Source organism: Urocitellus parryii, chromosome 3 (genome assembly GCF_045843805.1).
Source record: "Urocitellus parryii isolate mUroPar1 chromosome 3, mUroPar1.hap1, whole genome shotgun sequence".
Lineage (NCBI taxonomy): Eukaryota > Metazoa > Chordata > Mammalia > Rodentia > Sciuridae > Urocitellus > Urocitellus parryii.
This window is the reverse complement of record NC_135533.1, coordinates 217225404-217251085: the sequence shown is the minus strand read 5'-3', so window position 1 is coordinate 217251085 and position 25682 is coordinate 217225404. Positions and strand designations below refer to the sequence as shown.

Sequence of the window (25682 nt, the reverse complement as noted above, 5' to 3'; positions counted from 1 at the left end):
GCTGCTGGCCCAGGAGCTGGACGGGGGCTGGAGCCCAGGGCTGTGGGGAAACGCAAGGAGAGCCACGAAGGATCTGGCCCAGGACAGGTGCTCCTGGCCTCTGGCCTCAGATTGCGAGAGGAGGCCGTCATGGGGTTACAGTGGCCAGGCGCTCAGGTGCTCGTGCCTAGGCATATGGGCGGCCCTTCCTGCCTTCTGGGCCTTGCTCTTCCTTGTCACCGTGTCCCGGTCAGCCAGGGCCCAGGCCGCAGCCCGGCTCGTACTCGTGCTCTGAGTCCCTGTGCGCTGGCGCACCTCCCAGACCTCTGGAACTGCGGTTCTCCTCAGCTGTGCCCTGGGCCGCCTGTATTCCTGTTTGTTCCTCTGGCCTCTGTCACTCTGGCCGTCCGGCCAGTCCTGCAGCGTCCAGTGTGTGGCCTCTGAGCCATCCTGTGCGGCACCCCCTGGGCTTCCTCTGGCCACCTCTGCTCAGCGCTCATCCTTCTTGCATCTCTGAGCTGCTGTTCCCGCTGCCGGCCCTGCCTCTGGGACAGGCTGAGAGGAGCGCAGGAGCTGGCACAGTGGGCGGGGCGGGGACACGGGGGCCAGGCGGTGACGGTTGGGCAGCAGGCAGGAATATCTGGCCCGTGGAGGAGCTGGCCCACCGCGGTGCTGAGTGGGTGGGGTGAGCAATGGTGTTCTGGCACCCGGCCTGTCTCCTCCCTGCAAGGGGCTCCCCACACAGATGGGACCACAGATGAGGGCTCCCCTGGCTCTTGTTAGGGCAGCTTTGGGGGCTGCTGGTGGCCACCTGCTTGGGCTCCCAGCTGTTTGTCTTAGGCCACCTCTGCAAGAGTTGTGCCTGGAGGTGGCTCCTGTGTCCTGGCTGCCTGTGGGAGGTGCTTCAGTGGGGAGCCTCCACACGGGGGGGCGCCGTGGGCCTGCGCTGGCTGGGGTGCACTGGGTGTTGGGGTCTCACTCCCGGGACAGGGGCCTGTGGGAGCAGCTGGAGGGGAGAGCCTGGGGAGAGATGGCCCTTGGGGTCCCCAGGGCGCTCTGACCCTCCGTGCTCAGACAGCCCCTCCCACTTTCCAAGGACCCGTCCTTGGTTTCTGGGCTTCCGAGGAGGATGCGGGCCGAGCACTGTTCTGGCCCCAGCCTGAGGCTGCTGCCTCTGCCGGGTCTGAGCACCTGCCCGATCAGACTGTCCCCGGCACCAGCCGCAGTGCGCGCTGACTGAGGGCTGGGGCAGAGTCCCGGGCTTCTCAGTGCTCACTGGACACAGAGTGGGGCCACCACAGGGTGGCCCTGACTCTTCTCAGCCTGCCTCCTGGTGGCCCATCCTGCTATTGGGCACTTTGTCCCAGGGCCGGCGTCCAGAGGGAGAACTGTCTGGTCGTGGGCCCCTGTGGGGTGGGCCAGGTGGACAGGACACTGCCTGGCCACGACAGTTCCGCTGTAGGTGGGGTGGGGGCCTCACGCGCTCAGTGGTCTGTCCCTGCCTGTGGCTCGTGGGGTCAGCCCATGGGTGAGGAGCTGTATGGGGCAGGATCTTGGAAGGGTGCCCCTGGCTGCTGTGGCTGTGACCAAAAGAGTTTTTGCCTGCCACAGGTGGCTCTCAGCCTGGCTGATGTGTCCCTTCTTGTCACACTTCTCTGGCCGTCCCTGCTGGTTCCTCTCCCAGGTTGTGGAGGGGCTGGCTGGGCAGCCTGGGACAGCACTTGTAAGAGGTGGTTGTGTGTGGCAGGACAGCAGGCTGCTGGGGCCTCGGGAGCCAGACCCTGAGGCGTGTGGGGTCCCGAGCAGATGGCTGTGTGTGTGTGTGTGTGTGTGTGCGCGCGTGCGTGGATAACAGGAGCTGTATTATAGAGACCCGGCACACGCACACACCACCCTCGCCTTGGCATGTGAGGGCCAGTAGCCTGCAGTCTACAGGGCGCTGCTCTCAGCCCTCCGGGGGCAGGGGAGGGTGGCGTTCCCACGGGACGGTGCGGTGCTCCTGCGGCACACGGGAGCCAGGAGCCCTCTAAGTGCTTGGTTAATCCTGTCTTCAAAGTCCCTTTTTCCCTGTGAGGTGACATCCCCACAGATTCCAGGGCTGAGGACATGGCCATTTTGGGGACCATCATCCTGCCCAGCCAGCTGGCAGCAGAACAGGAGCTGGCGTCCCCTGTGGGTGTGTGTGTCTGTGGGGTGTGTGTCTGTGGGGTGTGTCTGTGTGTCTGTGGGGTGTGTGTGTCTGTGGGATGTGTCTGTGTGTCTGTGGGTGTGGGTGTGTGTGTCTGTGGGGTGTGTGTGTGGGGGGTGTGTCTGTGGGGTGTGTCTGTGGGGTGTGTGTGTCTGGGATGTGTCTGTGTGTCTGTGGGGTGTGTGTATCTGTGGGATGTGTCTGTGTGTCTGTGGGGTGTGTGTCTGTGGGGTGTGTGTGGGTGTGTCTGTGGGGTGTGTCTGTGTGTCTGTGGGGTGTGTGTGTCTGTGTGTCTGTGGGGTGTGTCTGTGTGTCTGTGGGGTGTGTGGGGGGTGTGTCTGTGGGGTGTGTCTGTGTGTCTGTGGGATGTGTCTGTGTGTCTGTGGGGTGTGTGTCTGTGGGGTGTGTGTGTGGGATGTGTCTGTGTGTCTGTGGGGTGTGTGTCTGTGGGGTGTGTCTGTGGGATGTGTCTGTGTGTCTGTGGGGTGTGTGTGTCTGTGGGGTGTGTCTGTGTGTGGGGGGTGTGTGTCTGTGGGGTGTGTGTGTGCACACTCGTGTGTTTGTATTTTTGTGTGTGTACTGTGCTTCCTGTGACCACTGCACAGGTCTCAGGTCCGAAGTTGGCCCAGCCTGTGGCCATCCCCCACGTAGAGGGAGCTTTCTGTCGTCCCTTGGGCCCGTCTCCTTCCAGCCCCTCCGCTTCCCATCCAAACCCCCCGGGGCACAGGCTGCCCATCCTGGCCACCCAGCTTGCCCAGCTGGCCTCCCTGGCCACTCCGCCTTGCTCTCCTCAGCTCTGCCCTGCATCACCAGTGTCCGCCTGTGTCTGGACTGTTTCTCCCTGGATCTGTCTGTGACTTGTGCCCCACGTGCCGGGTGCTCACGCCCAGTCCCTGTCCCTGCCTGATGGCCTCTCTTGCTCTGGACCTGCTTTGGCTTGGGCTTCTCCCTCTCTGAGGGTTTGCTGGGTGCTCTCTGGATCGGGCCTGCCTGGCTGTGCCCCACAGAGGAGGTCCGCCCACAGAGACTGTCACCTTGGGACAGCCCTGCGCCCGGTCCAGAGTGGGGCAGGCCTGGGGCAGCACTGGGCCTCACAGGGCGTCCTGGTTCACAGTGGAGCTGCTCCCCGCAGGGAGACCCGCAGGCGCTGGTGGGAAGCCACCCTCCCCCGTGGGCCTGCCTTGCGGCCCGCCTCCCTGCCAAGAGGAGGTGACCGCCATTCTCCTCCTCTTCCTTCTGGAGCATTTGCCTCCTCCTGGAGTTCTCTGCAAGGGGCAGCACAGGGCAGCACGGGGCAGCACGAGGCAGCACGGGGCAGCGGGCCTCGGACCCCAGGCCGTGGGGCCTACTTTGGCCCGGCGCTGCCTGGTGGCCTGGGCCTCGGTGGAGCTGGAGCCCACCACCTCCTTTGGCCCAGCAGGAGCCAGAGGAAGGGCCCTCGATGAAGGGTGCCCCTGTGGTCCTAGGGCAGACTGCCCATCGGCAGGTGGCCAGAGGTTGGCGTCCCCCGCGGGCCCTCGTGTCAGAGTTGCGCAAAGTGCATCGCCCCCTTAAGCAGCCCGGCCCGGTGCTGAGGAGGTTTCCGCCTAACCTGGCAGCGGACCTGCCTTCCGCAGGCCTTCACAGCAGCCCTGGGCTCTGGGTGGGCGGGCGGGGCCTTCACGCTCCTGGCGCAGGCCTCCTGTCTGTCCCCTCGCAGCCCCTTCCCTTTGCTGGTGCAGGGGAGCTCGGCCCCCCGGCCCAACACAGCAGCTCGCCCGCCAAGACGCACGACTCAGGCCTCACGTAGGGCTTCTGCTGGCCGAGCCTCCACCACCACCGTCCCTTCTGGACGTTTTCATCTCTTTGCCCAGGGAGAAGATGCGTGGCTTTGGGGTCTGCTTCTTGCTGAGCCCCGTGTCCCGCAGGCCCCTCTGTGTCCATGCCCGGAGCTGCCGTGCTCTGTGAGGCCGAGCGGCACCTTGTGTGGCTGGCCACGGTGCTGGCTCCCTGGCCGCTGTGGGTTGCACTGTGGTGGACACGTGGCGTGTTCTCACTGCCCTTGGGCACTCGTCAGCTAAGTTCTGCCCCAGCTCCACCCCTCCTGTGGTGTGAGGGCCTGGCTTCCCTCTTCCTCACCAGCACCTGTCTCCTCCTGACCCTGGCACCTGGAGGGTGCAGAGCACCTCCTGTGGTCCCGACTTGCATGTCCCGCTGCCAGGGATGCGGAGCACCTGCACGTGCCGGCCCCTTGGGTCTGTGCTGGTGAGTGCTGCTCAGGACCCCGGCCTGGCTTTTGATCAGCCTTCCTGGGGCTCGACCCTCGGGTTGGTGTGGTGCGCTGTCACGGAGCACGCTGCTGTCCTGGACGGTGTGTGGTCTTCCCAGGGACTCTCCGAGGCCCTCTGCCCTGGCCTGGGGTTGGTAAACTGGAGGGCGGGGCCCAGGGATAGACTCCAGCCAAGGTATTTGTCTCAAAACTAGGGAGCCATCCATCCCACACGCGGCAGGCACGGCCACTCCCATGAGCTGCACCCCAGTCCTTTGAAATTTCATTTTGAGACTTGAGTCTTGCTAAGTTGCTCAGGCTGACCTGGAGCTTGGCCTCCTGTTTGAGCCTCCTGACGTGCGCCAGCCTCGCTCACTGGTTATTGTGTGTGCACACACTTGGCTTGTAATTTCTTCTTTCACACAACAGGGCGAGTGCTGTGGATTGTGGACATTGTGAAGCATTTAGATCTTCTTCTTTATGCTTCAGCTACAGGAAAAAGCCACTTGAAAGGGCACACACAGGGCTGGGGGTGTGGCTCAAGCGGTAGCGCGCTCGCCTGGCATGCGTGCGGCCCGGGTTCGATCCTCAGCACCACATACCAACAAAGATGTTGTGTCGGCCGAGAACTAAAAAAATAAATATTAAAAAATTAAAAAAAAAGAAAAGAAAGGGCACACACAGGCGGGAGAGGCACGTGCGGAGACTGCCGGCACCCTGGCCTCCCTTCTGTGGCGAGCCTGTCCCGGAGCGAGAGTTTCCAGGTGAGAGCATGTGTTCGCCAGCCTTGTGGCGCAGTGGCCAGGACACCTGGCCAGAACAGCTGAGAGGAGGAAGAGCATGTTTTGGTGCCGGTGGCAGAGGGACAGTCCACAGGAGGCAGAGCGCCATGGTGGAGGGTGTGCAGAGGAAAGCGGCTCAGCCTATGGCAGCCAGGGAGGAGAGCCAGGAGCCAGGGACAAGGCATGTGGTCCTGCCCGTCATGGAGGACAGGCCTGTCATCCCAGCAGCTCAGGAGGCTGAGGCAGGAGGACCACATGTTCAAAGCCAGCCTCAGCAACTTAGTGAGGTCCTAAGCAACTTAGCAAGACCCTGACTTGGAATAAATAAAAAGGGGTGCGGCTCAGTGGTTAAGCACCCTTGAATTCAGTCCCTGGTACCACCAACAACAACAGTGTGATGTCAGTGGCCGGCTTCCTCCAGCCATCCCACTGGCCTGCAGTTACTACCCTGTGAGTCCATTGTATGGGGAGTCCGCTGGAGAGGTCACAGCTCTCAGGCCTGGGATCTGGTCTCCTGGGTCACCAAGGCAGTGTCTGGGTCCCTCATGTCACACCAGAGCAGTGCTCCTGACAGCGTGGTGTCAGCGGCGTGGGCTGTGTGCACCCTCAGGGGTTCGCCCCTGGACCCGTGTGGCATGGGGCTCCCCGTTTCCCAGAGCACGAACCTGGCACCTCTCTAGACCCTGGCAGCTGCTGTCCAGGTTCTTCCATTCTGGCCCTGGGCACACTGCTCTGGACATGCTGGCCTGGGGCAGGAGGCAAGCATGTGGCAGGCCTGGACGCTGGGTGACTTGCCCGAAGGCCTGGAGGGGGAGGCAGCCCCTCCTGCAGGAGCCCCAGGGGCTGGAGACCCCTCTACTGTGGCCACCTGGGGCCAGAAGAGGCAGCCCAAAGGAAAGGGGGAGGGGACGGGAGCTGGTGGGTGCCACTGGGTCCTGGCACATCCCACAAGGGTGGGAGACTCGGGATGGCAGCAGAACCTGGCTGGGCACCCAGCTCCATGGCCTGCCCACCTCGGTGGCCCCTGTGGTCACCTGTGGGAGAGGGCGCTGCCTTGCAGTCCTGCAGCACCGCAGGGGACACCCCGGGCAGGCTGAGACCTAGGAGCCTGGATGTGCCGGCCACAGCCACTGCCCATGCACCCGAGTCTCGGGACAGGTGAGACCAGGGCTTTTCACGCTGGGCCTGCCCCTCACCTCCCTGCCTGTCGCGCTGCCTGCCGCGCCCTCTTGTCGGTGCTCCCTGGCCATTCAGCCATCACTGTGCTGGTCAAGGTTTCTGCTACCCTCAGCGGCTGGCTTCCCGAGGACAAGCCCAGAAGTCCCCGTGGCATATGGGCGTCTGGGTGGACGGGCAGGAAGGACCAGGGGGTCCAGGAGGCTGTGGGGCTAGTGGAGCCGCAGGGGAGGATTCAGGTACAGGGCCCTGGGGTAGGTCAGCCTGGCTGGCAGAGTGTGGTGGCCTGGGCCCCTCGGACCCCAGGGCTGGGTCAGAGCTCCAGCAGGGCGGCCTTCTGGGTGGGCAGCCTCTGTGGCCTGCGACACTGGCACCTGTTCTCTGGCGGGGTTGGTTGTGATGGTCCCTTTCCTTCCTGAGCACTTGGGCAGTACTGCCCACTGTGTGGCCACCAGCCACGTCTGCAGTGCTGTGGCCTCCTGGCTGGCTCAGCAGGAGCTGAGGACTCTGCAGAGTGCAGGGCTGTGGGACGGGGCTCTGGGCAGGGCTCATCCCCTCAGGGCCTCACCAGTGCAGCGGGGTGGGGTGGGGTGGGGGTGTCCCTCAGAGCTGGTCCCAGCCCCCTGCACCCCAGATGGCAGTGCGGTGGTTGAGGAGGACACATGGTGGACAGGGCAGGTGGCGAGGAGGCCAGTGGCCACTTGGCCCTACTTCCGTCCGATGGAGGTGGGAGCTGACTGGGCTTCCGGTCCGGCCCTGCGCAGGGTTCCTGGGTGCCTGCTGCCCTCTAGTGCCCACTACAGGGAGTGCGTCTGGGGAGCTGGTGGGCTCATCTTGGTGACCCGGAGCCCTTTCTAGGAGAGAATTCTCTTGCCCTTTTGTCACTTCCTGGGTCACTCTGGGGCTCTCGGAATAGGCAGGTGAACTTTTGAAACTTCTCCTTAGCTCTCGGTGTGCGCACTTGGCTTCCTGCCTCTTCTAACTCTAGGCGGACACCGGTTTCTCCTTGTTTTGGAGAATTTAATCTGCAAGGAAGACCCTTGCCCGAGGCCGACTGAAACCTGTTCCTGGTGGTGGGCTGCCAGTCCCCCTTGGTCCCCTTGGCTCCCGCGGCAGGTGGGAGCTGCCTAGCCTGTGGCCTCCTTGGTGAGAGGGCAGCCCAGTGCCCAAGAGTTGCAGCGCCAGCGGCCAGTGGTGTGGTGAGCACCTCTGCTCTCCCGGACCAGGACTCCTGCTTGGGTCCTGGCTCTGCTGACGGCAGCCAGCCAGGCCAGTACCAGCGTGCCCAGCAGAGTCCTGGCAGTGGGCTGCCCCGAGCTGCCGGGCTCCCTGATGGCAGTGTGTGGGAGGACGCCCTCACACTCCGTTCTTACCTCTGGAAGCCGCAGCCCTGCTGTCCCTCGCACACGTCTGGCTGAGGAGCGGATGTCTCGATTTGAAGCTGACCTAGAGAACATGCCAAGGGGCTGATCCGGGCAGCTTTCTTTCCTAGGGTTCTGCTTAAAACGAGTGCTGGCCCCCAGGCTCGCCTGTCCGTTAAACAGGGCGCACTGTTTCTACCAGCTGCCGTCATGGTGGCCCTCGTGCTCAGCCCGCACCGTGAGCCAGCCCTAGCCCTCTTGCACCCCAGCTCCGTGCAAGGGCCCCGCTGCCCTGCCCGTGGTGGCCCTGGTGTTTTCAGTGATGGAAGGAGGGGGGGGGGCGGCGGCGCTGACTTGCTCACCTCTGCTTCCCCACAGGTGCTGCCACCATGGGCTCTGAGGACCACGGGGCCCAGAACCCCAGCTGCAAAATCATGACGTTCCGCCCTACCATGGAGGAGTTTAAGGACTTCAACAAATACGTGGCCTACATAGAATCGCAGGGAGCCCACCGGGCAGGCCTGGCCAAGGTGGGTGATGACCTGACCCTGGCGCAGCCGCCGTCAGCCCGCACTGCCCTGCTGTCCTTCCCGCACCCGGCTTGTCCTGGGCCCTCCCCAGCGGCCATCAGCCAGCTCGTGGTGCTCTCAGGGCCCGCGGGCGCCGGCAGGCGGTGAGATGGGCCCGCTGCCGGGGTCCCGGAGCCTTCTGGGCCCGGTGCTAGGAGGCCTCACTTTTTTCCTCCCTATTCCTGGTTGAACAATTTGCTTTTTGAGACAAGGTCTCGCTGTGCTGCATAGGCTGGTCTGGAACCAGCGAGTGCCGCTGTCCTCCTGGCCTGGGCGTCTGGACGCCTGGCCTGCAGGGCGGCACTGTGCCCAGCTGGAGCAGCTTCCTGTCTGGGCCCGTGGTGCGCGGGCGAGAGCGGGGGTGCAGGTGGCTGAGCCCCGCCCATAGCCCCTCCCTGGAGACGGCACTGGTGGGGTTTCTCGAGTCTTTCCCTGCACCCCGTGGGTGGGGGCACTAGGTCAAGGCTGGGGGACAGGACGTGAAGAGGATGAAAAGGGAAGGAACGGGGGAGGTGGCAGCAGGGACCCGCGGCCTGGTGCTGTGAGTGCTGGCTGGCTCAGCCAGCCGCGTGGGTTGTGCTCCTCGCTGCTGCGTGGCCGAGGCTTCCCCTGGCAGGCGGTTCTCTGCCACTTCCCTCTGCCATTCAGCCCAGGCGCGCGGTCTCTGCACAGCGCCAGACAGTGAGGGCGTCGGCGTGCAACTGCGGCAAGATACGTGCCAGTAGAACTGTCCCCGTGGACGCCGGAACGTGAACCTTAGGTCCTTCTCATTTGCCAGACACCGTCTTGTTTTTTCTTCCAACCATCTTGGAGAAAAGACTCTTATCTCAAAAGCTGGAGGAGCGGCAGTGGGTGGCTCTGACCAGGCCTCAGTCGCTAGCCCAGAGGCTATGTCTGTCCCCTGCAGCGAGTGGGGTAGCCCGCTCCTGCCTGCCTGGTTCTTCCTGGTGCTCTTGCTGGCTTTCGCGTCCCTCCTGCGGGTCCTCACATGACACTCCCACCCTTGCAGCCTTGGGGGCGGTGGATCCGTGTGCTGGCCGTGACCCCATGCCTCTGCCCTTGGCTTGTGTTCGTCACATACCCTGGTGAGGCACGGTGGCAGTTCTGCCACCTCTGGCTCCAGCCCCTGCCCGCCATGTGGCTCTGGCCTCCCGCCTCCTCCACGAGCCTCCCCAGCCGCTGTGTGGCCAGGGACTGCCATCTCAGGAAGGCTCCCGAGCCCGTGGGCGCTCTGCTGGCCGACCCCAGGGAGGGTGGTCTGGTTCCCGTCCTGGGGCCTGCCTTCCCCTCGTGCCCGTGGCAGCTGGGCAGGTGGCTGTGACCTTTCCTCCCGGCCCCACCAGCCTTGGCTCCTGGGGCTGGCCCACTCCTGTCTTGCTAGGGCACAGCAGCCCTTCCTGATCTGGGACCCAGGCCACCCTTTCTGTCAGCACAGTGGCGGTTTAGCCTCTGGCTGTCCTGGTCTCTCCTCTGAGAGTCCTTTAAATGTCACCTGGCACTTCCTGTCCTTCATTTCACCCCAGCCTGTTTCCAGTGCTCTGTCCCAGGCTGCATCTGTTCTGCCCCCTTCCACCTCCCCTCTTCCTTCCCTCTTCACCCCCGTCATGTCCTGTCCCCGGAGCCTTGACCCCTCTGCCTTAAACTTGCCGCTCCAGTGGGCCGGCGTCCACGGCGGGCTTAGCTGAGGGCAGCCATCAGGTGGGCGCCCCTCCCTGCGCCCTGGCTCTGCAGCCCTTCTCCCTCTACGAGGGCTCCAAGCCCTGCCTTCTCTGACCGCGGCTCGCTCCTGCTTGTGGAGGGCAGGCCCCGGGCCCTGGCGCACGTGCACGGTGCCTGGAGAGCGGGGCGGGGAGGCGGATGCGGCACGCATGCTCGGCTCTTGGCAGCTGCAGTCACATTGGTACCCACGTGTGGCACACCACACACACGTGTCCCTCCTCCCGCCACTCTGTGGGGACAGATGGGCTCAGGGAAGCATCTGCTCTGGCCACGGGCACCTCCGCTTCTTCCAGATGGGGCCCTGGGCTCTTAGGACTGCCAGCCTCTTGGGAGAAGGATCACAGTGTGCTGCTGGCTCTGTTAGAGCCATGGGGACGTGTGTCCCCCTCACCTGGGTCTCTTTGGCCTTGACCACCCTTTGTGTGTGAGTGCTGGGGTTCCTGCTTTCACTAGAACTGCACGGGTTACCCTACTCCCCAAGATCTGCGGGGCCTGGGAGCAGGGAGCAGGTTTCCTAGGTCCAGACTAAGCCAGGGCTAGGGACGCGGAGCGGGAGCCCCCCAGGGCATGGAGCCTGGCACTTCCTTGACCTCAGATAACTAAGTACACGCAGGGCCTGATCAGGCTTTCCAGAGCCCAGGCGGCTCCCTCAGCCCTCCTGGGAAGCGCTGGGCAGGAAGCGCCCCAGGAGCCTGGCTTGTGGCTCCACTCTGGGCCGAGGTTGGCGAGAGGTGGGCACCAGCCGGGTCTTTCTGAGACTCCTCCTCAGCCCTTTTGTGTCAACTGAGGCCTCGATGCCGGGCACCTGGGAATGGTGTCTGGTGCAGGTTGTGTACCACCTGGTGGGCTGCTGCTGCTGCTGCCTCCTCAGGATGGTGTGGGCTGCAGTGCCTGGACCACCCACGTCCACCTCCCTGCGTGTGGACATGTGGCTGCCCAGTCCTGGCCTCAGCTAAGCCACACAGAAGGGCCAGTGCAGGCCCGCGCCACCTGGAAGGTGCCGAGGGGGGCCCTAGGAGGCATGTTCTCCAGGGCGCTTTCTTAACCCTTTCTTCACCTGGGACCTCCAGGGGTCCTGTCTTGGCAGGACTCGGAGGGTGTCGCACGGGGTGTGGCTTCCACCCACAGCCATGGCTTTGCGAGGAGTCTTGCTCCTGCAGCTCAGCACCTGCTCGGGTGTGTGTCGGGCGCGGCCAGGGGTCACCTGGTGTGTCCTTCCTGTTTTCCCATGTGTGTGCTGCAGCTGTGCCCTTAGTGGAGGGGACAGTGAACGAAGCCGCCCAGGGAGCAGAGAAGTGGGAAGTGCAGTGTTCCTGGTGGGTGGCCTCCTGCATGTGTAAGCTCACCGGGCGGCTGTGGGCTGGCCTGGCCCTGGCTGGTGGCTCCCTGCAGTGGAAGACGCCTGCTCCGTATAGAGGGGGTGTCACCTGCGTGAATCCAAGGCAACGTGGGGTCATGGGCCCGCCGTTTGCGGAGGCCATAGCAAAGCTTGCTGGGCTGGCTGCATCCTGGTCCCTGTCTGCTTTTCCTGCTTCAAGTGTCGTCACCCTCTTCAAGCCCTGGAGGGTCATACAGCGGCAGGGGATGCCCTGTGGGGTGTGTTAGAGGAGGCCTCGGGAGCCCCCTGCTCAGGCCCTTGCCCTCTCCTCAGGCCCTCACCCTCTCCAGCTCCCGTCCCTCCCGCACTGTGCCCTAGGGCTGGCTCCTGCTCCAGGGGCGTCCTGGAGGTGGCCGGGGCTGGGCAGCGTCCCTGACTTCCACTCACTCCAGGCCAAGACGCCTCTAGTCTTGGTGGCCACAGACGTCCCCGCGGTCGGGCTCGCTCCCTGGGTGCCAGCCCTCGCTGCCGTGGTGGCATGTGGTGGCGTGTGGTGGCTGAGCCGTGCTGCTGCTCGCCACTCTAGGTGCCTGCTGCCATCAGGTGTTGGCGTGGCTCAGTGGGCCTGGGCTTTTGCCAGGTGACAGCAGTGTCCTGGGGGACGGTCAGTGGCTTTGGCGATTCTAGGAGCTGTTAGCCGACAGCAGTGCATGGCTCCCCATTGCGGCCTGGAGGGGACAATTGCTGGCCCTAGGGCTCTCAGCTGATGGGCGGGAACAGGTGGCTTAGTTCTTGCCCCCAGAGCCGAGGGACCTGGAAGCTGGCTTGGGGCCTGCTCATGTCCGCCTGGGAGAGGGCACTGTGGGCTGCGGGCGGCAGCAGCGCCAGCTCAGGCGCTCATTGCCCCAGCTCAGGCCCGCAGCTCCTCAGGCTGGCCCCGTGGCCTCGCGGGCCTCGCCTCACGGATGGGGCGGCAGGAGGCCGGGTGAGTCCCTGTCCCTGCGCCATTCAGGACCTTCTTCTCTGGCTGTCATCTCCCAGTGTCTGGCCTCCTGCTGGCCTGGGCCGCTCCTGAGGCTGTCATGCTGGCCGTGAGTCCAGGCATTCTGGTCCACATCTTGCGCTGTCCCCTGGTGGGTACCCTTGTCGGGTTGCGGGGCCTCCCTCTGCCCGTCCCTGGGTGTGAGGAGCAGTGCTGTACCTCCCCCACGGGTGTCGCAGGGGACAGCAGACGCAGCCCTGTACCCGGCTGGGAGCTCCTGTCCTGCCTGTCCCCTCCTCTAGGAATCACCACTGGTCCCAGTGGGTTGGGGACTTTTTCTCCCAGTGTCTCCTGCCCCCAGAACTAAGCTGGCCTCCTGGCAGGTGGTGGTGGGGAGACCAAGCAGCCCCTCAGTGGCGCTGCAGGTCCTGTGCTCAGCCTGGCTCTGGAGTGGCAAGTGGAAGGTCTCAAAATGCAGCCTCCATATGTGGAGGCACCGGGACACCCGCTGCTCAGCTGTCACCATGCAAGCCCCTGGTGGGTGGGCCTGGCGCTCTGGGGCACTCCTGGCTTCCCTTGTGCCAAGCTCAGCAGGAGCGCCAGGGCCCTGGTTCTGCAGGGGCCCCCATCAGTCAGCACCAAGGTCTGGGGTGGAGGAAGCACAGCGGCAGACTGGGCGCCAGTGACCACTCCTTGGCCTTGCAGATCATCCCCCCGAAGGAGTGGAAGCCCAGGCAGACCTACGATGACATCGATGACGTGGTGATCCCCGCCCCCATCCAGCAGGTGGTGACCGGGCAGTCGGGCCTCTTCACACAGTACAACATCCAGAAGAAGGCCATGACCGTGGGGGAGTACCGCCGCCTGGCCAACAGCGACAAGTGCGTGCAGGCGCCGGCCCAGGCTAGGTCCAGGCACACGCTCAGCCATACAGCCCAGCCCAGCCCACGGCAAGGCTGCCAGGGGCGCCCGCCACAGTCGGGGCACACCTGATCCCCTGCCCTCAAGTGTCCATTGATGGCCCTTCTGAGAAGGTCCCAGACACCTCCCCATGTGCCACGCCCCTGTCCCACGTGGGCGTGAGCTGCCTGCCCCAGGCACCCTGGGTTCTCTCACCTGCCCCTGCTGCTGGGCCACCCAGCTCTCTGCCCCGCCTCCTGTCCCCACGCCTCTGTTTCCAGCCTGGGTCCTGGGTCCTGGGTCTCGTAGGTGTCCTGTGAGGGCAGAGCCTTGTCCCTACTGCCCCAGCCTTAGAGACAGGAGCCACCTGAGCTCTGACCTCCAGCTCCAGCCACCCTGGGGTGTGTCCTGACTTAGGTTCCAGCCCAGGGCCTGAGGGGACGGGCGGCATGAGCCTCCGGACCCACCCTGAATGGTCACATTGTGTGCCCGCCAGGCATCTGGGCTCCCTGGGTCCCTCAGTGGCTGGGGCTGGGCGGTGTGGCCAGCCCCTGTCTCAGCCCCTGTGGGTGCTGTTTCCCAGGTACTGCACTCCGCGGCACCAGGACTTCGATGACCTGGAGCGCAAGTACTGGAAGAACCTTACCTTCGTCTCTCCCATCTACGGGGCGGACATCAGTGGCTCTTTGTACGATGACGTGAGTGCCGGGCCTGGAGACCCCTCTGGTCAGGGTGAGGGCCTCTGGGGCAGGAGCAGAGCTGGGTTGCCGGAAGGGGGCCGGGGAGCCCGGCCGCTGGTTGCCAGTCGTTCCCAGCGGGCCCTGGGGCCCCATGGAGCCAGCCCCTCTCGTCCCACAGCACAGCGAGGGCTCGTGGCCGAGTAGGGCCTGCCCTGCACTCTGGGACTCCACACTGGTTGCCCCATCTGCCCACCCACCTGGTGCCCTGGGTTCTCAGCCGTGAGGCCGCTTGCGATTCACTGTGAGCTGGTCCTTGCTTCTGGCCAGGAGGCCTGCCCCTGCCCTGTCTTCAACACAGGTGCCCCCTGCCAGGACTCCTCCTCCGCCCTGCACCTGACTTCTGCTCCTGGGTAGGGCCGGGGTGGGAGAAAAGCCTTGCAGAGAAGGCCCACGACCCCGCTGGCTGCCCTGGGCATGAGCATGTGCAGATGTCCCTCAGAGGGCCTTGAGCAGTTGGCCTCCCCAAGCCCTTGGCCAGTGCCATGCCTGAGCAGCCCACACTCCTGCCTGAGTGGCCCACAGCCCGCAGTCCTTGGGCTACGGGGCCGCCACCTGCAGCCCAGGTGTGTCTCTCCTGAGCACTGTGCCACAGGAAGAGGGGCCCAGGCTGGAGGTGAGCTTACCTGGAGACACCAAGAGAGACCCGTGGGAGATGCCCTCCCCCGGGGAACAGGGAGGGCCAGGAGAGCCGCGCAGCCTGACCCACCACCGCCTTCCGGGGCCTCGGTTTCCCCACTGATCACGCAGCACAGTGTGCCTGGCCCTTGAGCTCCTGTGCGCTCCCAGCCCGGAGCAGGCAGCAAGCTCGCAGAAGCCACGCAGCAGGCTCCCGGCTCTCCGCCTGCGGGACCGCACGGCTCCCTGTGACACGTGCTGCAACCTTGGCACACACGTGAGGGGGAACCACAGAGCCGGTGACAGTGTACTGCATGGGAAGTCCAGAGACTGGGCTCCTTGTGCCACCACCCCTCCTCCAGGCTCAGCCCGTCCCTCGCCCCCTGCCCTACTCCTGGTGCCAAGCAGGGTCAGGGTGGCCTGTGTCAGCAGCTCCCTCCCAGCCAGTGACTGTGTTCCTGGAGCTTCCTGAGGACTGTGGTTCCTGCCGCTCGGTGGTGGTGGGGGGGGTAGCGGGGCATCTTTGTGCTGCCCTGCTTCTTCTCTGCAGGCCCAGTGAGAGTGTCCACCTCCCCAAGCCCCCATCTCCCGGCTCAGGTAGCCGCAGCCCTGGCAGCCCTCCTGGTCAGGGCGGGCCCCTCTCCCCCGGCTCCTCCCGGCCGCTGCTCAGGCAGGACAGTGGTGTCTTTCTGGGTCCGGGTGGCTGCCTTTGCCTCCCGATTCCTTCAGGCAACTGTGACAGGAGGCCTGGCTCCCTGGCTTGGGGCACAGAGCAGGAGCTCTTTCCAGGCCTTTCCAGGCTGGTCCAGTGTTGGGCAGCCCAGCAGTGCCCATTCTCTAAGTACCGGCCCTTCCCTTGGTGACTAGTTTTCACAGTGCCCAGATGCCCTCCCCACCTCAGGTTGGGGGTCAGTGCCTGGTGAGCCTCTCAGCTGTCGCTCCAGCCCAGCTCTGGTGGCCGAGGGTCAGCACCAGCCAGCAGCCCCCATAGCTGCGTGACTCATCACACACCTAGTGGCCCTGAGGGGGGCGCGTCCCCCAGCCCCCCGCAGGTGGCGCTCTGGGGAGTGGGGCAGCAGGGGCAGAGCTGACCCTCCACGTACCCGGTCCTGCAAGACACTGGCGGGCCTGCGGCACGCTGAGTGTGTCCTGATCCCCCGGCTGTCGCACAGCATTGCTGCAGGCTGGGGTAGGCTCAGTGGTGGGCCCTGCCCGGCAGGCCTGAGGCCAGGGCCTCCCCAGCCCTGGAGGACTGCAGGGAACACTCGTTGGCCTTGTCGTGCGCACACACCACCCGTTCAGGGCGGGGTCCAGTGGGTCGTAGAACATTCATGGGATCGGGAAACCCTCACTGCTGCCAAGCTCAGCGTGATTCCGCCACCCAGAAGAAAGCCTGTCCTCACGTGCAGAATCCCAGCCCCTGGCACCCAGAGGTCCATGTCCTGCCTGCACTCTCCTGTCCCGGATGCTCCTGTCACTGGGTCGTGCCCTGTGGCCCTGTGTGTCTGGTTCTCCTGCGCATGGGGTCCTCAGGTTTCTCCACGCTGTAGCTATGGCACGCGTGACACTCCAGGTGTGCATGGGACATGCTCTATGTGGCCATCTGTCCACCCAGGGGGTTGTTGGTTGACCCTGCTTCTCGGCAGTCGCCAGCTGCTGCTGTGAACATCTGGGTGCCTGTCTGCCTGGGAGTGCTTTATTGCTCTGGGGCCAATGGATGAGGGTGGCCCTGCTGGGCCACGTGGTGACTCCCTGTTAACTTGCTAAGGAGCCCCCAGGCTGGGTCTGTTCTGTGGCAGCTGCAGCCTGTCGCATCCCACCGCAGGCCCGGGGCTCTGGCTTGGAGGAGTGCCCAGTGCCTGCTGCTGCGTCTGCTCGCGTCTGGCCTCCCTGGGTGTGGAGTGGCCCGTGATCCAGGTGGCTCAGGGTCCCGAGCTCCTTTCTATGTGTGTTACTGGCCATTCCTGTGTTTTCTTTGGAGAAAGACTTATTTTTTTCTCTTATTGCTTGTGCTTTGGTGTCTTTTCTAAGAAACTATTGCCAATTCCAGAGTCATGACCGCGTGCTCCTGTTTCTTCCAAGAGGGTCATGGTTTGGTGCTGTGTCTGTGACGTGTCTTGAGTTCTTTTCCTTTCGTGCATGTGGGGGGTACAGGGTTTGACCCCAGGGGTGCTCTACCTCTGAGCCACACTCCAGCCCTTTTTATTTTTAACATTGAGGTGGGACCTTGCTAAATTGCCAGGCTGGCCCTAAACTTGCCATCCTCCTGCCTGGGCCTCCTGAGTCGCTGCGACGATGACAGGCATGGTTGAGGTCATTTTGTACAGTGTGATGCAGGGGTCCAGATGCTCTTTCCTGCATGTGGCGGCCCCGTTGTCCCTGCACAATTTGCTGAAAAGACCCTTCTTTCCCCTGGAATGGTGTTGGTGCCAGGTGAGATCCCACATTCTTATTTATTTTTATTTAAAAAATAAACTTAGGAAACTTAGAATAGTTTTCGTTTCACAGAAAAAGTCAGAAAGTACCAAGAGCTCCCACAGAGCCTGGCTCCGCCCCTGCCCGGCCTCGCCCAGGCTGCACACCCACCAGAGCGGGGCGTTCGTGACCACGGACAACACTGTGTTGGTGCACCCTGTCACCAAAATGTCACAGCCCCTTGAGGACTGGCTGTGGATGTTCTGGGCCCCGTGTGTTTGGGCAGATGTGGGTGACATCTCTGCCATGGCAGTGCCACACAGTGAGTGCACTGCCCCGGAGGCCTGTGCCCGTGTGTGCACCCACTGCTGACCCTGTGGAGGCTGGCTCGTCCCGTGTCTCCTCCTGCCTTTCGCAGAACCTGTGGCCGGCGACGGTGGCTGCTTTCTAGGCCGTCTTCTTCTGAGGGGACGATGGCAGGGCTCCTCATCTTCTCCCTTCCCCTGGTGCCCGGCACTGGGCCACTGTCGGGCTGGCTGCCGTCTTGACCACCCCTGGTGGAAGGACACATCGTTCCAGGGGTGGGCGGTCGGGCAGAGGCCTGGCGTCTCTCTGCGGGTGGCATGTGAACATGAGCAGCTCTCGCGGGGGACGCTGTGAGCGGCTGGCTCAGGCGGCATCACGGCTTAGCTGCTGCGGAGCTGCCCTCCTGTGCCTGGGCTGGCCGTGCCTTCAGCGTCCCAGTGGAGATGGTTCCTGCTGCTGCAAGTCCCCAGCCCCGGGCCGTGGGTGCCTGCATTGTGGCCACTCGGAGGGAGTGTGGGCGTCTCTTGCTGGTTGGGATCTGCGTTTCTGGTGCCAGCTAAGGGATGTCTGGGTTGCTGCTGGCCGTCTGTGGGCCTCCTTCCGCGACGTGTGGGTTGGGTCTTTGGTTGAGGTTGTTTGTGTCCTTCCTGTGGAGGTGTAGGGACCTTCCTGTGCTTGGGCGGCAGCAGCCTGGGTCAGGTGTCTTTGCAAACACTTCTTTCAGCCTGTGGCTGGTCTCCTCGTTCTCTTACGGATGCTCCATTATTGTTTTTAAATAAAAAATGAAAAGTGGAGCCTCGTCCGTCCCACGAACACCTCCACCTTCAGCCAGCCTGCCGCCCTGTCCCCAGGAGGGCTCACACCCACGCATCCATGTGCAGGCTGCAGCGCCCCGAGCCCGGGGTCGGGAGCTGCAGGACCAGGTGGGACGTCAGCCCCTTGCGCCTCCTCGTGGCCGCAGGGCAGCGCCTTGCTCCTCCAGGGATGTTCGTGCCTGGCTCAGGCCGGCCCCAGGAGTCTTCTGGCCGACAGCGTGGCCTGCCACATAGTGGAAGGGGTATGTGGTGCAGGGTCAAGGCTGCTTGGGGACCTGGTTCTCATGCCCTCACCCTGACCTGGGCAGCTCCTGCCTCTGAAGACCTTGGGTTCCCTACCCTCACCCCAAGAGGTCTGCTGCTGTCCACTTGTTGTGTCCTGGGCCCCCGCCAGGGCTTGCTTTGCAAGTGTCTGATCTGCTGTGTCCCAGGGCCTGTGGTGCTGCAGTGGGTTGGTGAACCACGTTTCACGCGCTGTATGGCAAGGGGTCCATCTGCCTGTGGAACTGGGACCCGAGGGTCTGGCGGTCAGGGCTCCATCCGCGGTGAGGGCTCTGGACGCTGTCTCCGTCTCCTCTGTAGCCAGGGACTGGGAGGACCATTGCTGGGCGTGGGCCCGGGCCCCGGCCCTGGCCCTGGACTGGCCCGCTTGGAGGGCTCCTCCTCCCCTGTCACTGATCCAGAGGCACGTTGATCGTCCACCACCAGCTGCCGTCTTGCAACCCAGGTCGGCTCCCAGCGCCACATGCAGTCCGCTCTGTGGAGCAGTCCAGGCCGTGTGTGCCAGGCGCTGAGCTGGCAGGTGGCCTCAGTGGAGGGGCAGGTAGGGTGCCACCAGCCAGTGGGCCTTCAGCCCTGCCTGGACATGGACTAATGGCAGAGCTGGTCCAGGTCCTGTGCAGAGTCAGCTCACATTCTGGACCTGGACGTGATGAGATGTGGCCTTCCCGCTCTTCCCAGAGTCCTGGGGTAGCCGGGGCCACACAGGCACCTTGGGTCATGGCCATGCTGACTGTCCCTCTGCTGCCCCTGCAGGACGTGGCGCAGTGGAACATCGGGAGCCTCAGGACCATCCTGGACATGGTGGAGCGCGAGTGCGGCACCATCATTGAGGGCGTGAACACGCCCTACCTGTACTTCGGCATGTGGAAGACCACCTTCGCCTGGCACACGGAGGACATGGACCTGTACAGCATCAACTACCTGCACTTCGGGGAGCCCAAGTCCTGGTGAGTGGCGGCCACTGCAGCCTGGCCTCCCAGGGCGTCCGGCGGGGTCAGCTGGCCTGGGCTGCCTTCAGGGCTTAGGGGCTGTGCTGGTGAGGCGGCGAAGGTGGGTGCTGGGGGCCCCAAGTCGCCAGGGACAGTGTCAGGAGGGGAGAGTGGGGTCTCCAGGTCCTGAGCCTGTGGTGTGCAGGCCAGGGTGGGACTGACCAGTTATGGTGTCCCCGTGCCACACAGCAGCCTCCGCCTGGGGTCCCTGTCATGTAGTGGCGGTCCGTGTGGGCGTTGTCCTATGGACCATGGGCCTTGACCCTGAATGGCTCTGGCCTTGCTCTTGGCCTCCCGGCCCCAGGGTGGTCAGCAGTGGTCTGCGGCCTGCAGGGCTTCTCGCTGGTGTGCGGGGGCTGGGCAGGTGAGCTTGCAGCCGGAAGGCCACACCATGGAGACGGGGTGGCCGCATCTCAAGTGATGGCCCTGAGGGCTGTCCCAAACTGCCACCCCGTGTCCTCTCCAGCATGTGGCGAGTGATGCTGGGTGCGGCGCTCCCTTCCGCCAGCCTCTCTGGTGGCACCGCCGTGGGCCGACTTCGTCTCCGGCAGCCTCTGTTCCCCCTCGCTGTCCAGCAGTGCCTCTGACTGGGGAATCGAGCCTCCTGCCCCCACCCCCGCTGGTTTTCAGAGGGGTGGGAGGAGGCCACACGAGCTGGCCCAGCTGAGGGGCCTGAGGAGTCATGGTGCCCAGTGTCCGGGTGTCTTGGTGTGGTGTGCGTCTGCCAGGAAAGGGGACCCCGGCACCGGGGACTCCAGGGACGGAGCACAGGCGGGGCGGAGGCCTCTCTCCCTGCTGCCCACAGGCACTGGGCTCCACCCCACGGGCCCTCAAGCTGCGAAGGGCCTGGGACCTGGACCCCTGGGGTGTGCCCTCTCCCCGCTCCAGGGCCCATGTGGGCTGCACACACCAGACGAGCTTCGGAGCCATTAGGTGCTCCATTCCAGGGCGCCCCCTCGGCTCCCGAGCTCAGGGAAGCGTCTCGGCCTCCCACTTGCGGCTGCCCAGGCCAGGGTGCTGAGGGAGCCGGGTCGGGGTCCTCTATCTGCAGGGCCACGGCCGTGGAGGTCCCTCCATGCGAATGATGCTCTAATGCTGCTCCTTGGTGACACCGTGTGCTCAAGCAGAGTGACCCTGGTCCCTCACTGTTCCAGGTCACCCCAAGTCCCAGCCCCACGACCCCTGGGGTGGAGGAATGCACGGTTCTCCAGGCTCCAAACCACGCAGCACCCAGATGTTCTAGAGAGGAGCCTGAGCCCCTCCCCCCCGTCTGGTTATCTAGACTCCGAGGACGACAGCATCCAGGGCTCGCGTCGCCCTTTGCCTTCCCTCACATCTGGGCCGGGCTCCTGCCTGGGGGTGGCCTGTGGCGAGCCGAGGCGCTGGCAGAGGTGTCCAGTGCTGTGTGGACGCTGGGCTGCAGGGCGAGGAGTCAGGCTGCCCTGTGTGCTTGTGGAGCCCCTGCCTCCCAGGGGGTCCTGTCGCCAGCCCTGTGCCTCCGCCTGGGGTCTTCTCAAGAGAGAAGCCTGGCCCAGGCCTGCTGAGTCCCCACAGGCCCCTGGTAACAGGGGGTGCTCACAGGACGGGCAGACTGGGGCTCGGGGACATGGGGACGTGGGAACTCTAGGTCAGGTGTCCACATTTCTAGAATCATTTGAAGGGGCGTCGACAGGTGGGTGACAGCTCTGTCTCCCCAGCAGCCCAGGGCCTGCGTTTGGGGAAATGAAGTGCCACATTCCAGGGTGTCCTGGGCCCTGCTCAGGTGGCGTTTTCTGGACGGTGGCCCTGTGCGGTCCTGGGTGGAAAGGGCCCAGCCAGCAGTCTCCGCAGCCCCTCCCACAGCCCTCCTCCCTGAGGACAAGCTGGGACCTGCCCCAGGCAGTGGCAGCAGGGTGGCTGCGGCTCTGGCCCGAGTCCCCCCACGTGGGTGAGGTGCCTGGCCACCATGGCTCAGTCTGCCAGCTGCCAGCAGACTGGGTGTCCCTGACAGGCCGGTGGCGTGTGGCTGTGCAGACGGTGGCCTGCTGGCTGCCTGCTGGCTCCTCACACCTCCAGCGGAGGCCGTGGTGTGAGTGGGTGTGCTGGGTCCTAGCCTGCGGGTGTGCACACACTCTGACCCTGGTACTGGCTGCTGTGGGATCTGAGGCTGAGGAAGGTCCAGGAGGCTGGCCCTACCCCTGAGGACCACTAGGTGGCGCTCCTGCCCTTCTGCTCTGGGCTGTGCCACCATGGAGTCCCCTTGGCTTCCACCTGCGCATCCTGCTGGGAGTGGCGCTGGGGGAGGGCAGAGACCGCCGGAGGGGCGGGGCGGGCGGCACGCTCACCCCCAGGTGACTTGTGGTCTCAGGGTCTGGCGGGGAGAGCACCCACCTTCTCCCCAGAGCACAGAGGAGGGGGCACGTCGCAGGTGCAGGGAGTAGGGGAGCCCTGGGGCCTGAGCTCCTTCAGGTGGCCGCAGGAGTCCCCAGGAGAGGACCTGTGCCTTCAGACCCCCTGCCCCCATGGGGATGGTGGGGCCCGTGAGGGTGGCCCTGAGGCGCTCCTTGCTGGCCAGTCGTGGAGGTGGGGGCCCTGCTGGTGGGCGGCGGTGGCTGAGGTTGGGGCGCTCGAGGTCAGAGCGACGTCCGCAGCAGGGACTCCGGTGTCGGGTGCAGGCTGTGTCCCGTGTGCAGAGTCCTCACTGCCCAGCGAGGGGGCGGTGCTCCTGAGAAGCCATGGCAGGTGGGCAGGGGGCCGGAGCCTGCGGCCTCTCTGTGGCCTGCTCTCTGTGCACGTGTCCCCGGGCCCCAGGAGGTCGCGCCCTCTGCCTGCCCGCTGCCCTCACCTGCCCTGGTTTGCTTGGGTGGCGCCTGGTGCTCAGCATGCTGGGTGCACTGCCCGCTGCCCACCTTCCTGTGGCCCTTGTCGGGAGGCCTCAGGCAGCAGCCAGCGGGCCAGCCTCAATCCCGCCAGTCCTCCTGGAGGGGGAGTGCCCGCAGGGGCCCCATGTGACCTCAGGGGCTTCCTGCGGGGGAGGGGTGCCCCCCCCCATGCTGCCCTGAGCTCCCCGTGCAAGGAAGGCACAGGCCAGGCTGGCGGCACCGCCTCCCCCCAGCAGGCCCTGGCCTTTAGGGCAGGGCCCTGGTGGCTCCTGAGCCTCTAGGATCCCTGTGTGCCGCGCCCTGAGGCCACCTTCCCTCTTGGGAGGTACCGCCTGGGCAGCTGTCCCTGGGCTGGGGCTTCAGGAGGCTGTGCAGGCCCCAGCAGTGTGACGCTTGCTGCCACTTGCCTCGCTAGCCCTGAGCCGGAGGGGCTCCTGGCAGGTGCCGCAGGTGGTGCCGCAGGTGAGGCTGCGGGCGGCCAAGCCTGGTGTCTGTCTCCTGATGACGCTGCTCTTCTTAGGTCTGTGGTAGCTTAATTGTGACTACTCGGGGTATTTTGGTGGCATCTTGGGGAGTGTTGACGTGCGCGGGGTGGCTAGTTTCATCAAGCCTCTCTGGGTCTGCTGCCACTTTGGTAGTGGGATCTGTGTGTTGGAGTGACGTGAGCAGCCTGGTGTCAATAAAAGCATAGAGGGGGGCTGGGAAGGGCAGCGTCATGAGCCGCTGCCCGCAGCCAGGCCGAGGATGTCGCAAGCAGTGGAGTACCTCCAAGTCCCTCCTGAGGCGGGGATGGAGAACACTTGGGGCACCTCGGCCTGCTGCCTGGCCCTGAGGGCAGGTGGGAATGGGCATGGGCACCGGGGACGCTGGGCAGCTTCCCCTGAGCCCCATGGGTCTTCTGTGAAGGGTGCTGGCCCGGGCAGCCCTGGCTCATGACTGCAGGTGTGGTAAGCCGGCGACAATGCCCTCCAGCAGGGGCCACTGTGGGTGCACTTGTCTAATGCCCAGGGCCACGGGCGGTGTGCCGCTAGGGCAGGTGAGGCGCACTGTGGCGGGCACTCGCATGAGGCCTCCGGGCGGCCAGCTCTCAGTACTGTGGCAGGACACCTTGGTCCCCTCATGGCGGGCAGAGCTTCATGGGCTCACAGTTTGGAGGTTTCAGTCCACGCAGTGGGATCCGCACATCCTGTAGTGACAGGTGAAGGCCACCCCCTCCCTGTGGCCTGGACGCCGAGGACGGTAGCCCCAGGGTCCCACGGCCTCTGGAGGGGCACACCCCCGCCAGGCCCCACTCCAGTTGGCTCTCCCAGCTCTCAGGCTGGAACTAGGCCTTTGGGGACACTCCAGATCCAAGCTACAGCAGCCCGTGTCCTTGCTGCATGTCCCTGGAGTGGGGGAGGGAGCCCCATTGGGGACAGGGGTACAGCAGGCCCTGGCCAGCCCTGTGAGCCTTAGTGCTGGGCAGTTCTGTGCACCCAGGAAGGTGCTGCCGGCTGCTGCCCTGCGCAGGGTGCCCCAGCACCTTCCTCAGTGTCGGAGGCCAGGGGCCCTCTTGAGCTGTGGGACTCGAGTAGGTTCCGGCTGCCCCGTGTGCCCACGTGCCGGGCCAGGGCTGGCAAAGCCTTGGGTGCCCATCTCCCCCGACCTATCAGGCAGGTTTGGGTGACAGCCTGAGGGTGCTGGGTGCTGGGTGGCAGGGGGGCTGTGGGCCCCAGGAGGCGCAGAGCCTGGGCCTCCCTCGCAGCCAGCAGCCGCCAGGTGCCGCCGTCCCCACTTCCACTCTCCAGGCTGAGGCCCCCGGCTCCTGCTCCAGCTGGGCGCCTTCCCTGCTGGGAGGGCTCCCATTCCCTGGCCTCTGTCGGGTGGGGCCTCCTGTCTCCTGCTAGACCCCGACAAGCAGAGGTGGCGCTCCCGCTGTCAGCAGGCGTGACCTGCCCGTGACCCTCTCCGCAGGCTCGCCTCCACCATGGCTCTGGTCCCTCTCCTGGCCCTCTGCTTCCGTCTGTCTCCCAGGCCCCGCGTGGGGTGCAGGCTGCGGTGCCTGGGAGGCCGGGAGCCCCGTCACCTGTGGACAGGAGCAGGCGCTCCGAGGCAGTCTTCTGCTCCCGGCCGGGGCGGCTAGGACTGAAGAGCTCCCTTGACCTCTGCGAGGCGGCGGCGGCCCTGGTGCGGCCCTGGTGCAGCCCTGAGTGTCCTTGGCATTTCATGGGGGTCTCACGGGTGCGGGATTGGCCAGCTCTTCCTGCTGCCAGGGAAGCCAGTCCTGCAGCTCAGTGCTCCTGAGGTGGGCGCAAATGCTCGTGGGGTGAGTTGCCCGTGAGGGGAGGGAGGGTGCCTGCTGCGTGGCCCAGGCGGCCTGGCCCACGCGGCGTGTTGGTGTCCCCGACTGCTGGTCTGATGCCCTGCGAGGCTGAACAAGGCCCTTCTTTGGGCAGGGAGCCTACCGGCTGCTCCCTGGCCCCTGCCACCCCTGCCTGGCATGCTCCCTGCACCCAGAGTCACCTGTAGGCCCTGGTGGGTCAGGCCGTCTCTGGGATAGGTGCCTCCCTCCCACGTCCTCTGCCGGCTCCTAGAGCCTGGCCTCAGGCAGCACTGATGGGCCTCGGGGGACCAGAGGTGCAGGGTGGAGGCAGGCAGCCCCCTGCCACGAGGTGTGGAGGCCTGGGGTTCACGGGAGGCCCGGGGCCTGGCTGGGTCTGTGCTGGCCTCAGGGGCTCCCGAGTGTGAAGCTCAGCGCCCGAGTCTCCACCAGCAGCAGGGACCTGGGGCCACATTCTCTGACCTTAAGTGCTACCCCCTCCCGCAAATTGAGTGATCCTTCCCAGGCACCCCTGACCCCGCCCCAGCTGGCTGCAGAGGTCCCCAGATGAGGTCTGGAGCAGGGACCTGAACCTCTGCAGAGGTGGCAGGCCAGCTCCCTGCGGGCCGCAGTGAGGATGGGCCGCAGCCCTGCAGCTTCGCGGACTGGTTGAGTACCTCGCTTTCCTGTGCTGTCCCTGGCACCAGGTGACAGCACCAGACAGACATGTGCCCCGCTCCTGCCCACATGCTTGTCCTGACCTGGCCTGCCTCAGTGGCCATGGTGGCAGAAGTCCCCAGGGAGTGCAGAATCCCCAGGATGCTCGAGGCCAGTCGCCGTGGACCGTGGGCTGTGGGAAGCCACAGACACCAAGCAAGGTGCCAGGGGTCCAAGACAGCGTTGGTGAAGAAGGTCCGACGAGAGCAGAGTGCCACAAGGGGGAGGTGCGGGGGCCTGCTCCTGAGGAAGCGGAGACTGAGGTGGCAGGGTCTCAGAGCAGGGTGTCCTGACCCCGCACTTTCTCCCCAAGCACCTGGGTCTGTGTGCAGGGGCCCAGGGCTGCCATGGCCACTGTCCCTGGGCTGCTGTCTTGCCAGTGTTGGGCTATCTGGGACATTCTTGACAACCCTTCCCAGAG

General features: G+C 65.0%; 1 protein-coding gene across 5 annotated transcripts in view; it reads left to right on the top strand.

The window, feature by feature from the left end:
- Positions 1–25682, top strand: part of Kdm4b (lysine demethylase 4B) — a 110281-nt gene that overhangs the window by 24551 nt on the left and 60048 nt on the right. For all 5 annotated transcript variants that reach the window (XM_026404320.2, XM_026404317.2, XM_077796614.1 and 2 more), the window contains exons 4-7: positions 8113–8264; positions 13028–13203; positions 13806–13920; positions 19149–19342. In XM_026404320.2, the coding sequence (XP_026260105.2) occupies positions 8124–8264; positions 13028–13203; positions 13806–13920; positions 19149–19342 (626 nt within the window). In that variant the 5' untranslated portion in view covers positions 8113–8123. The remainder of the gene's footprint in view (positions 1–8112; positions 8265–13027; positions 13204–13805; positions 13921–19148; positions 19343–25682) is intronic.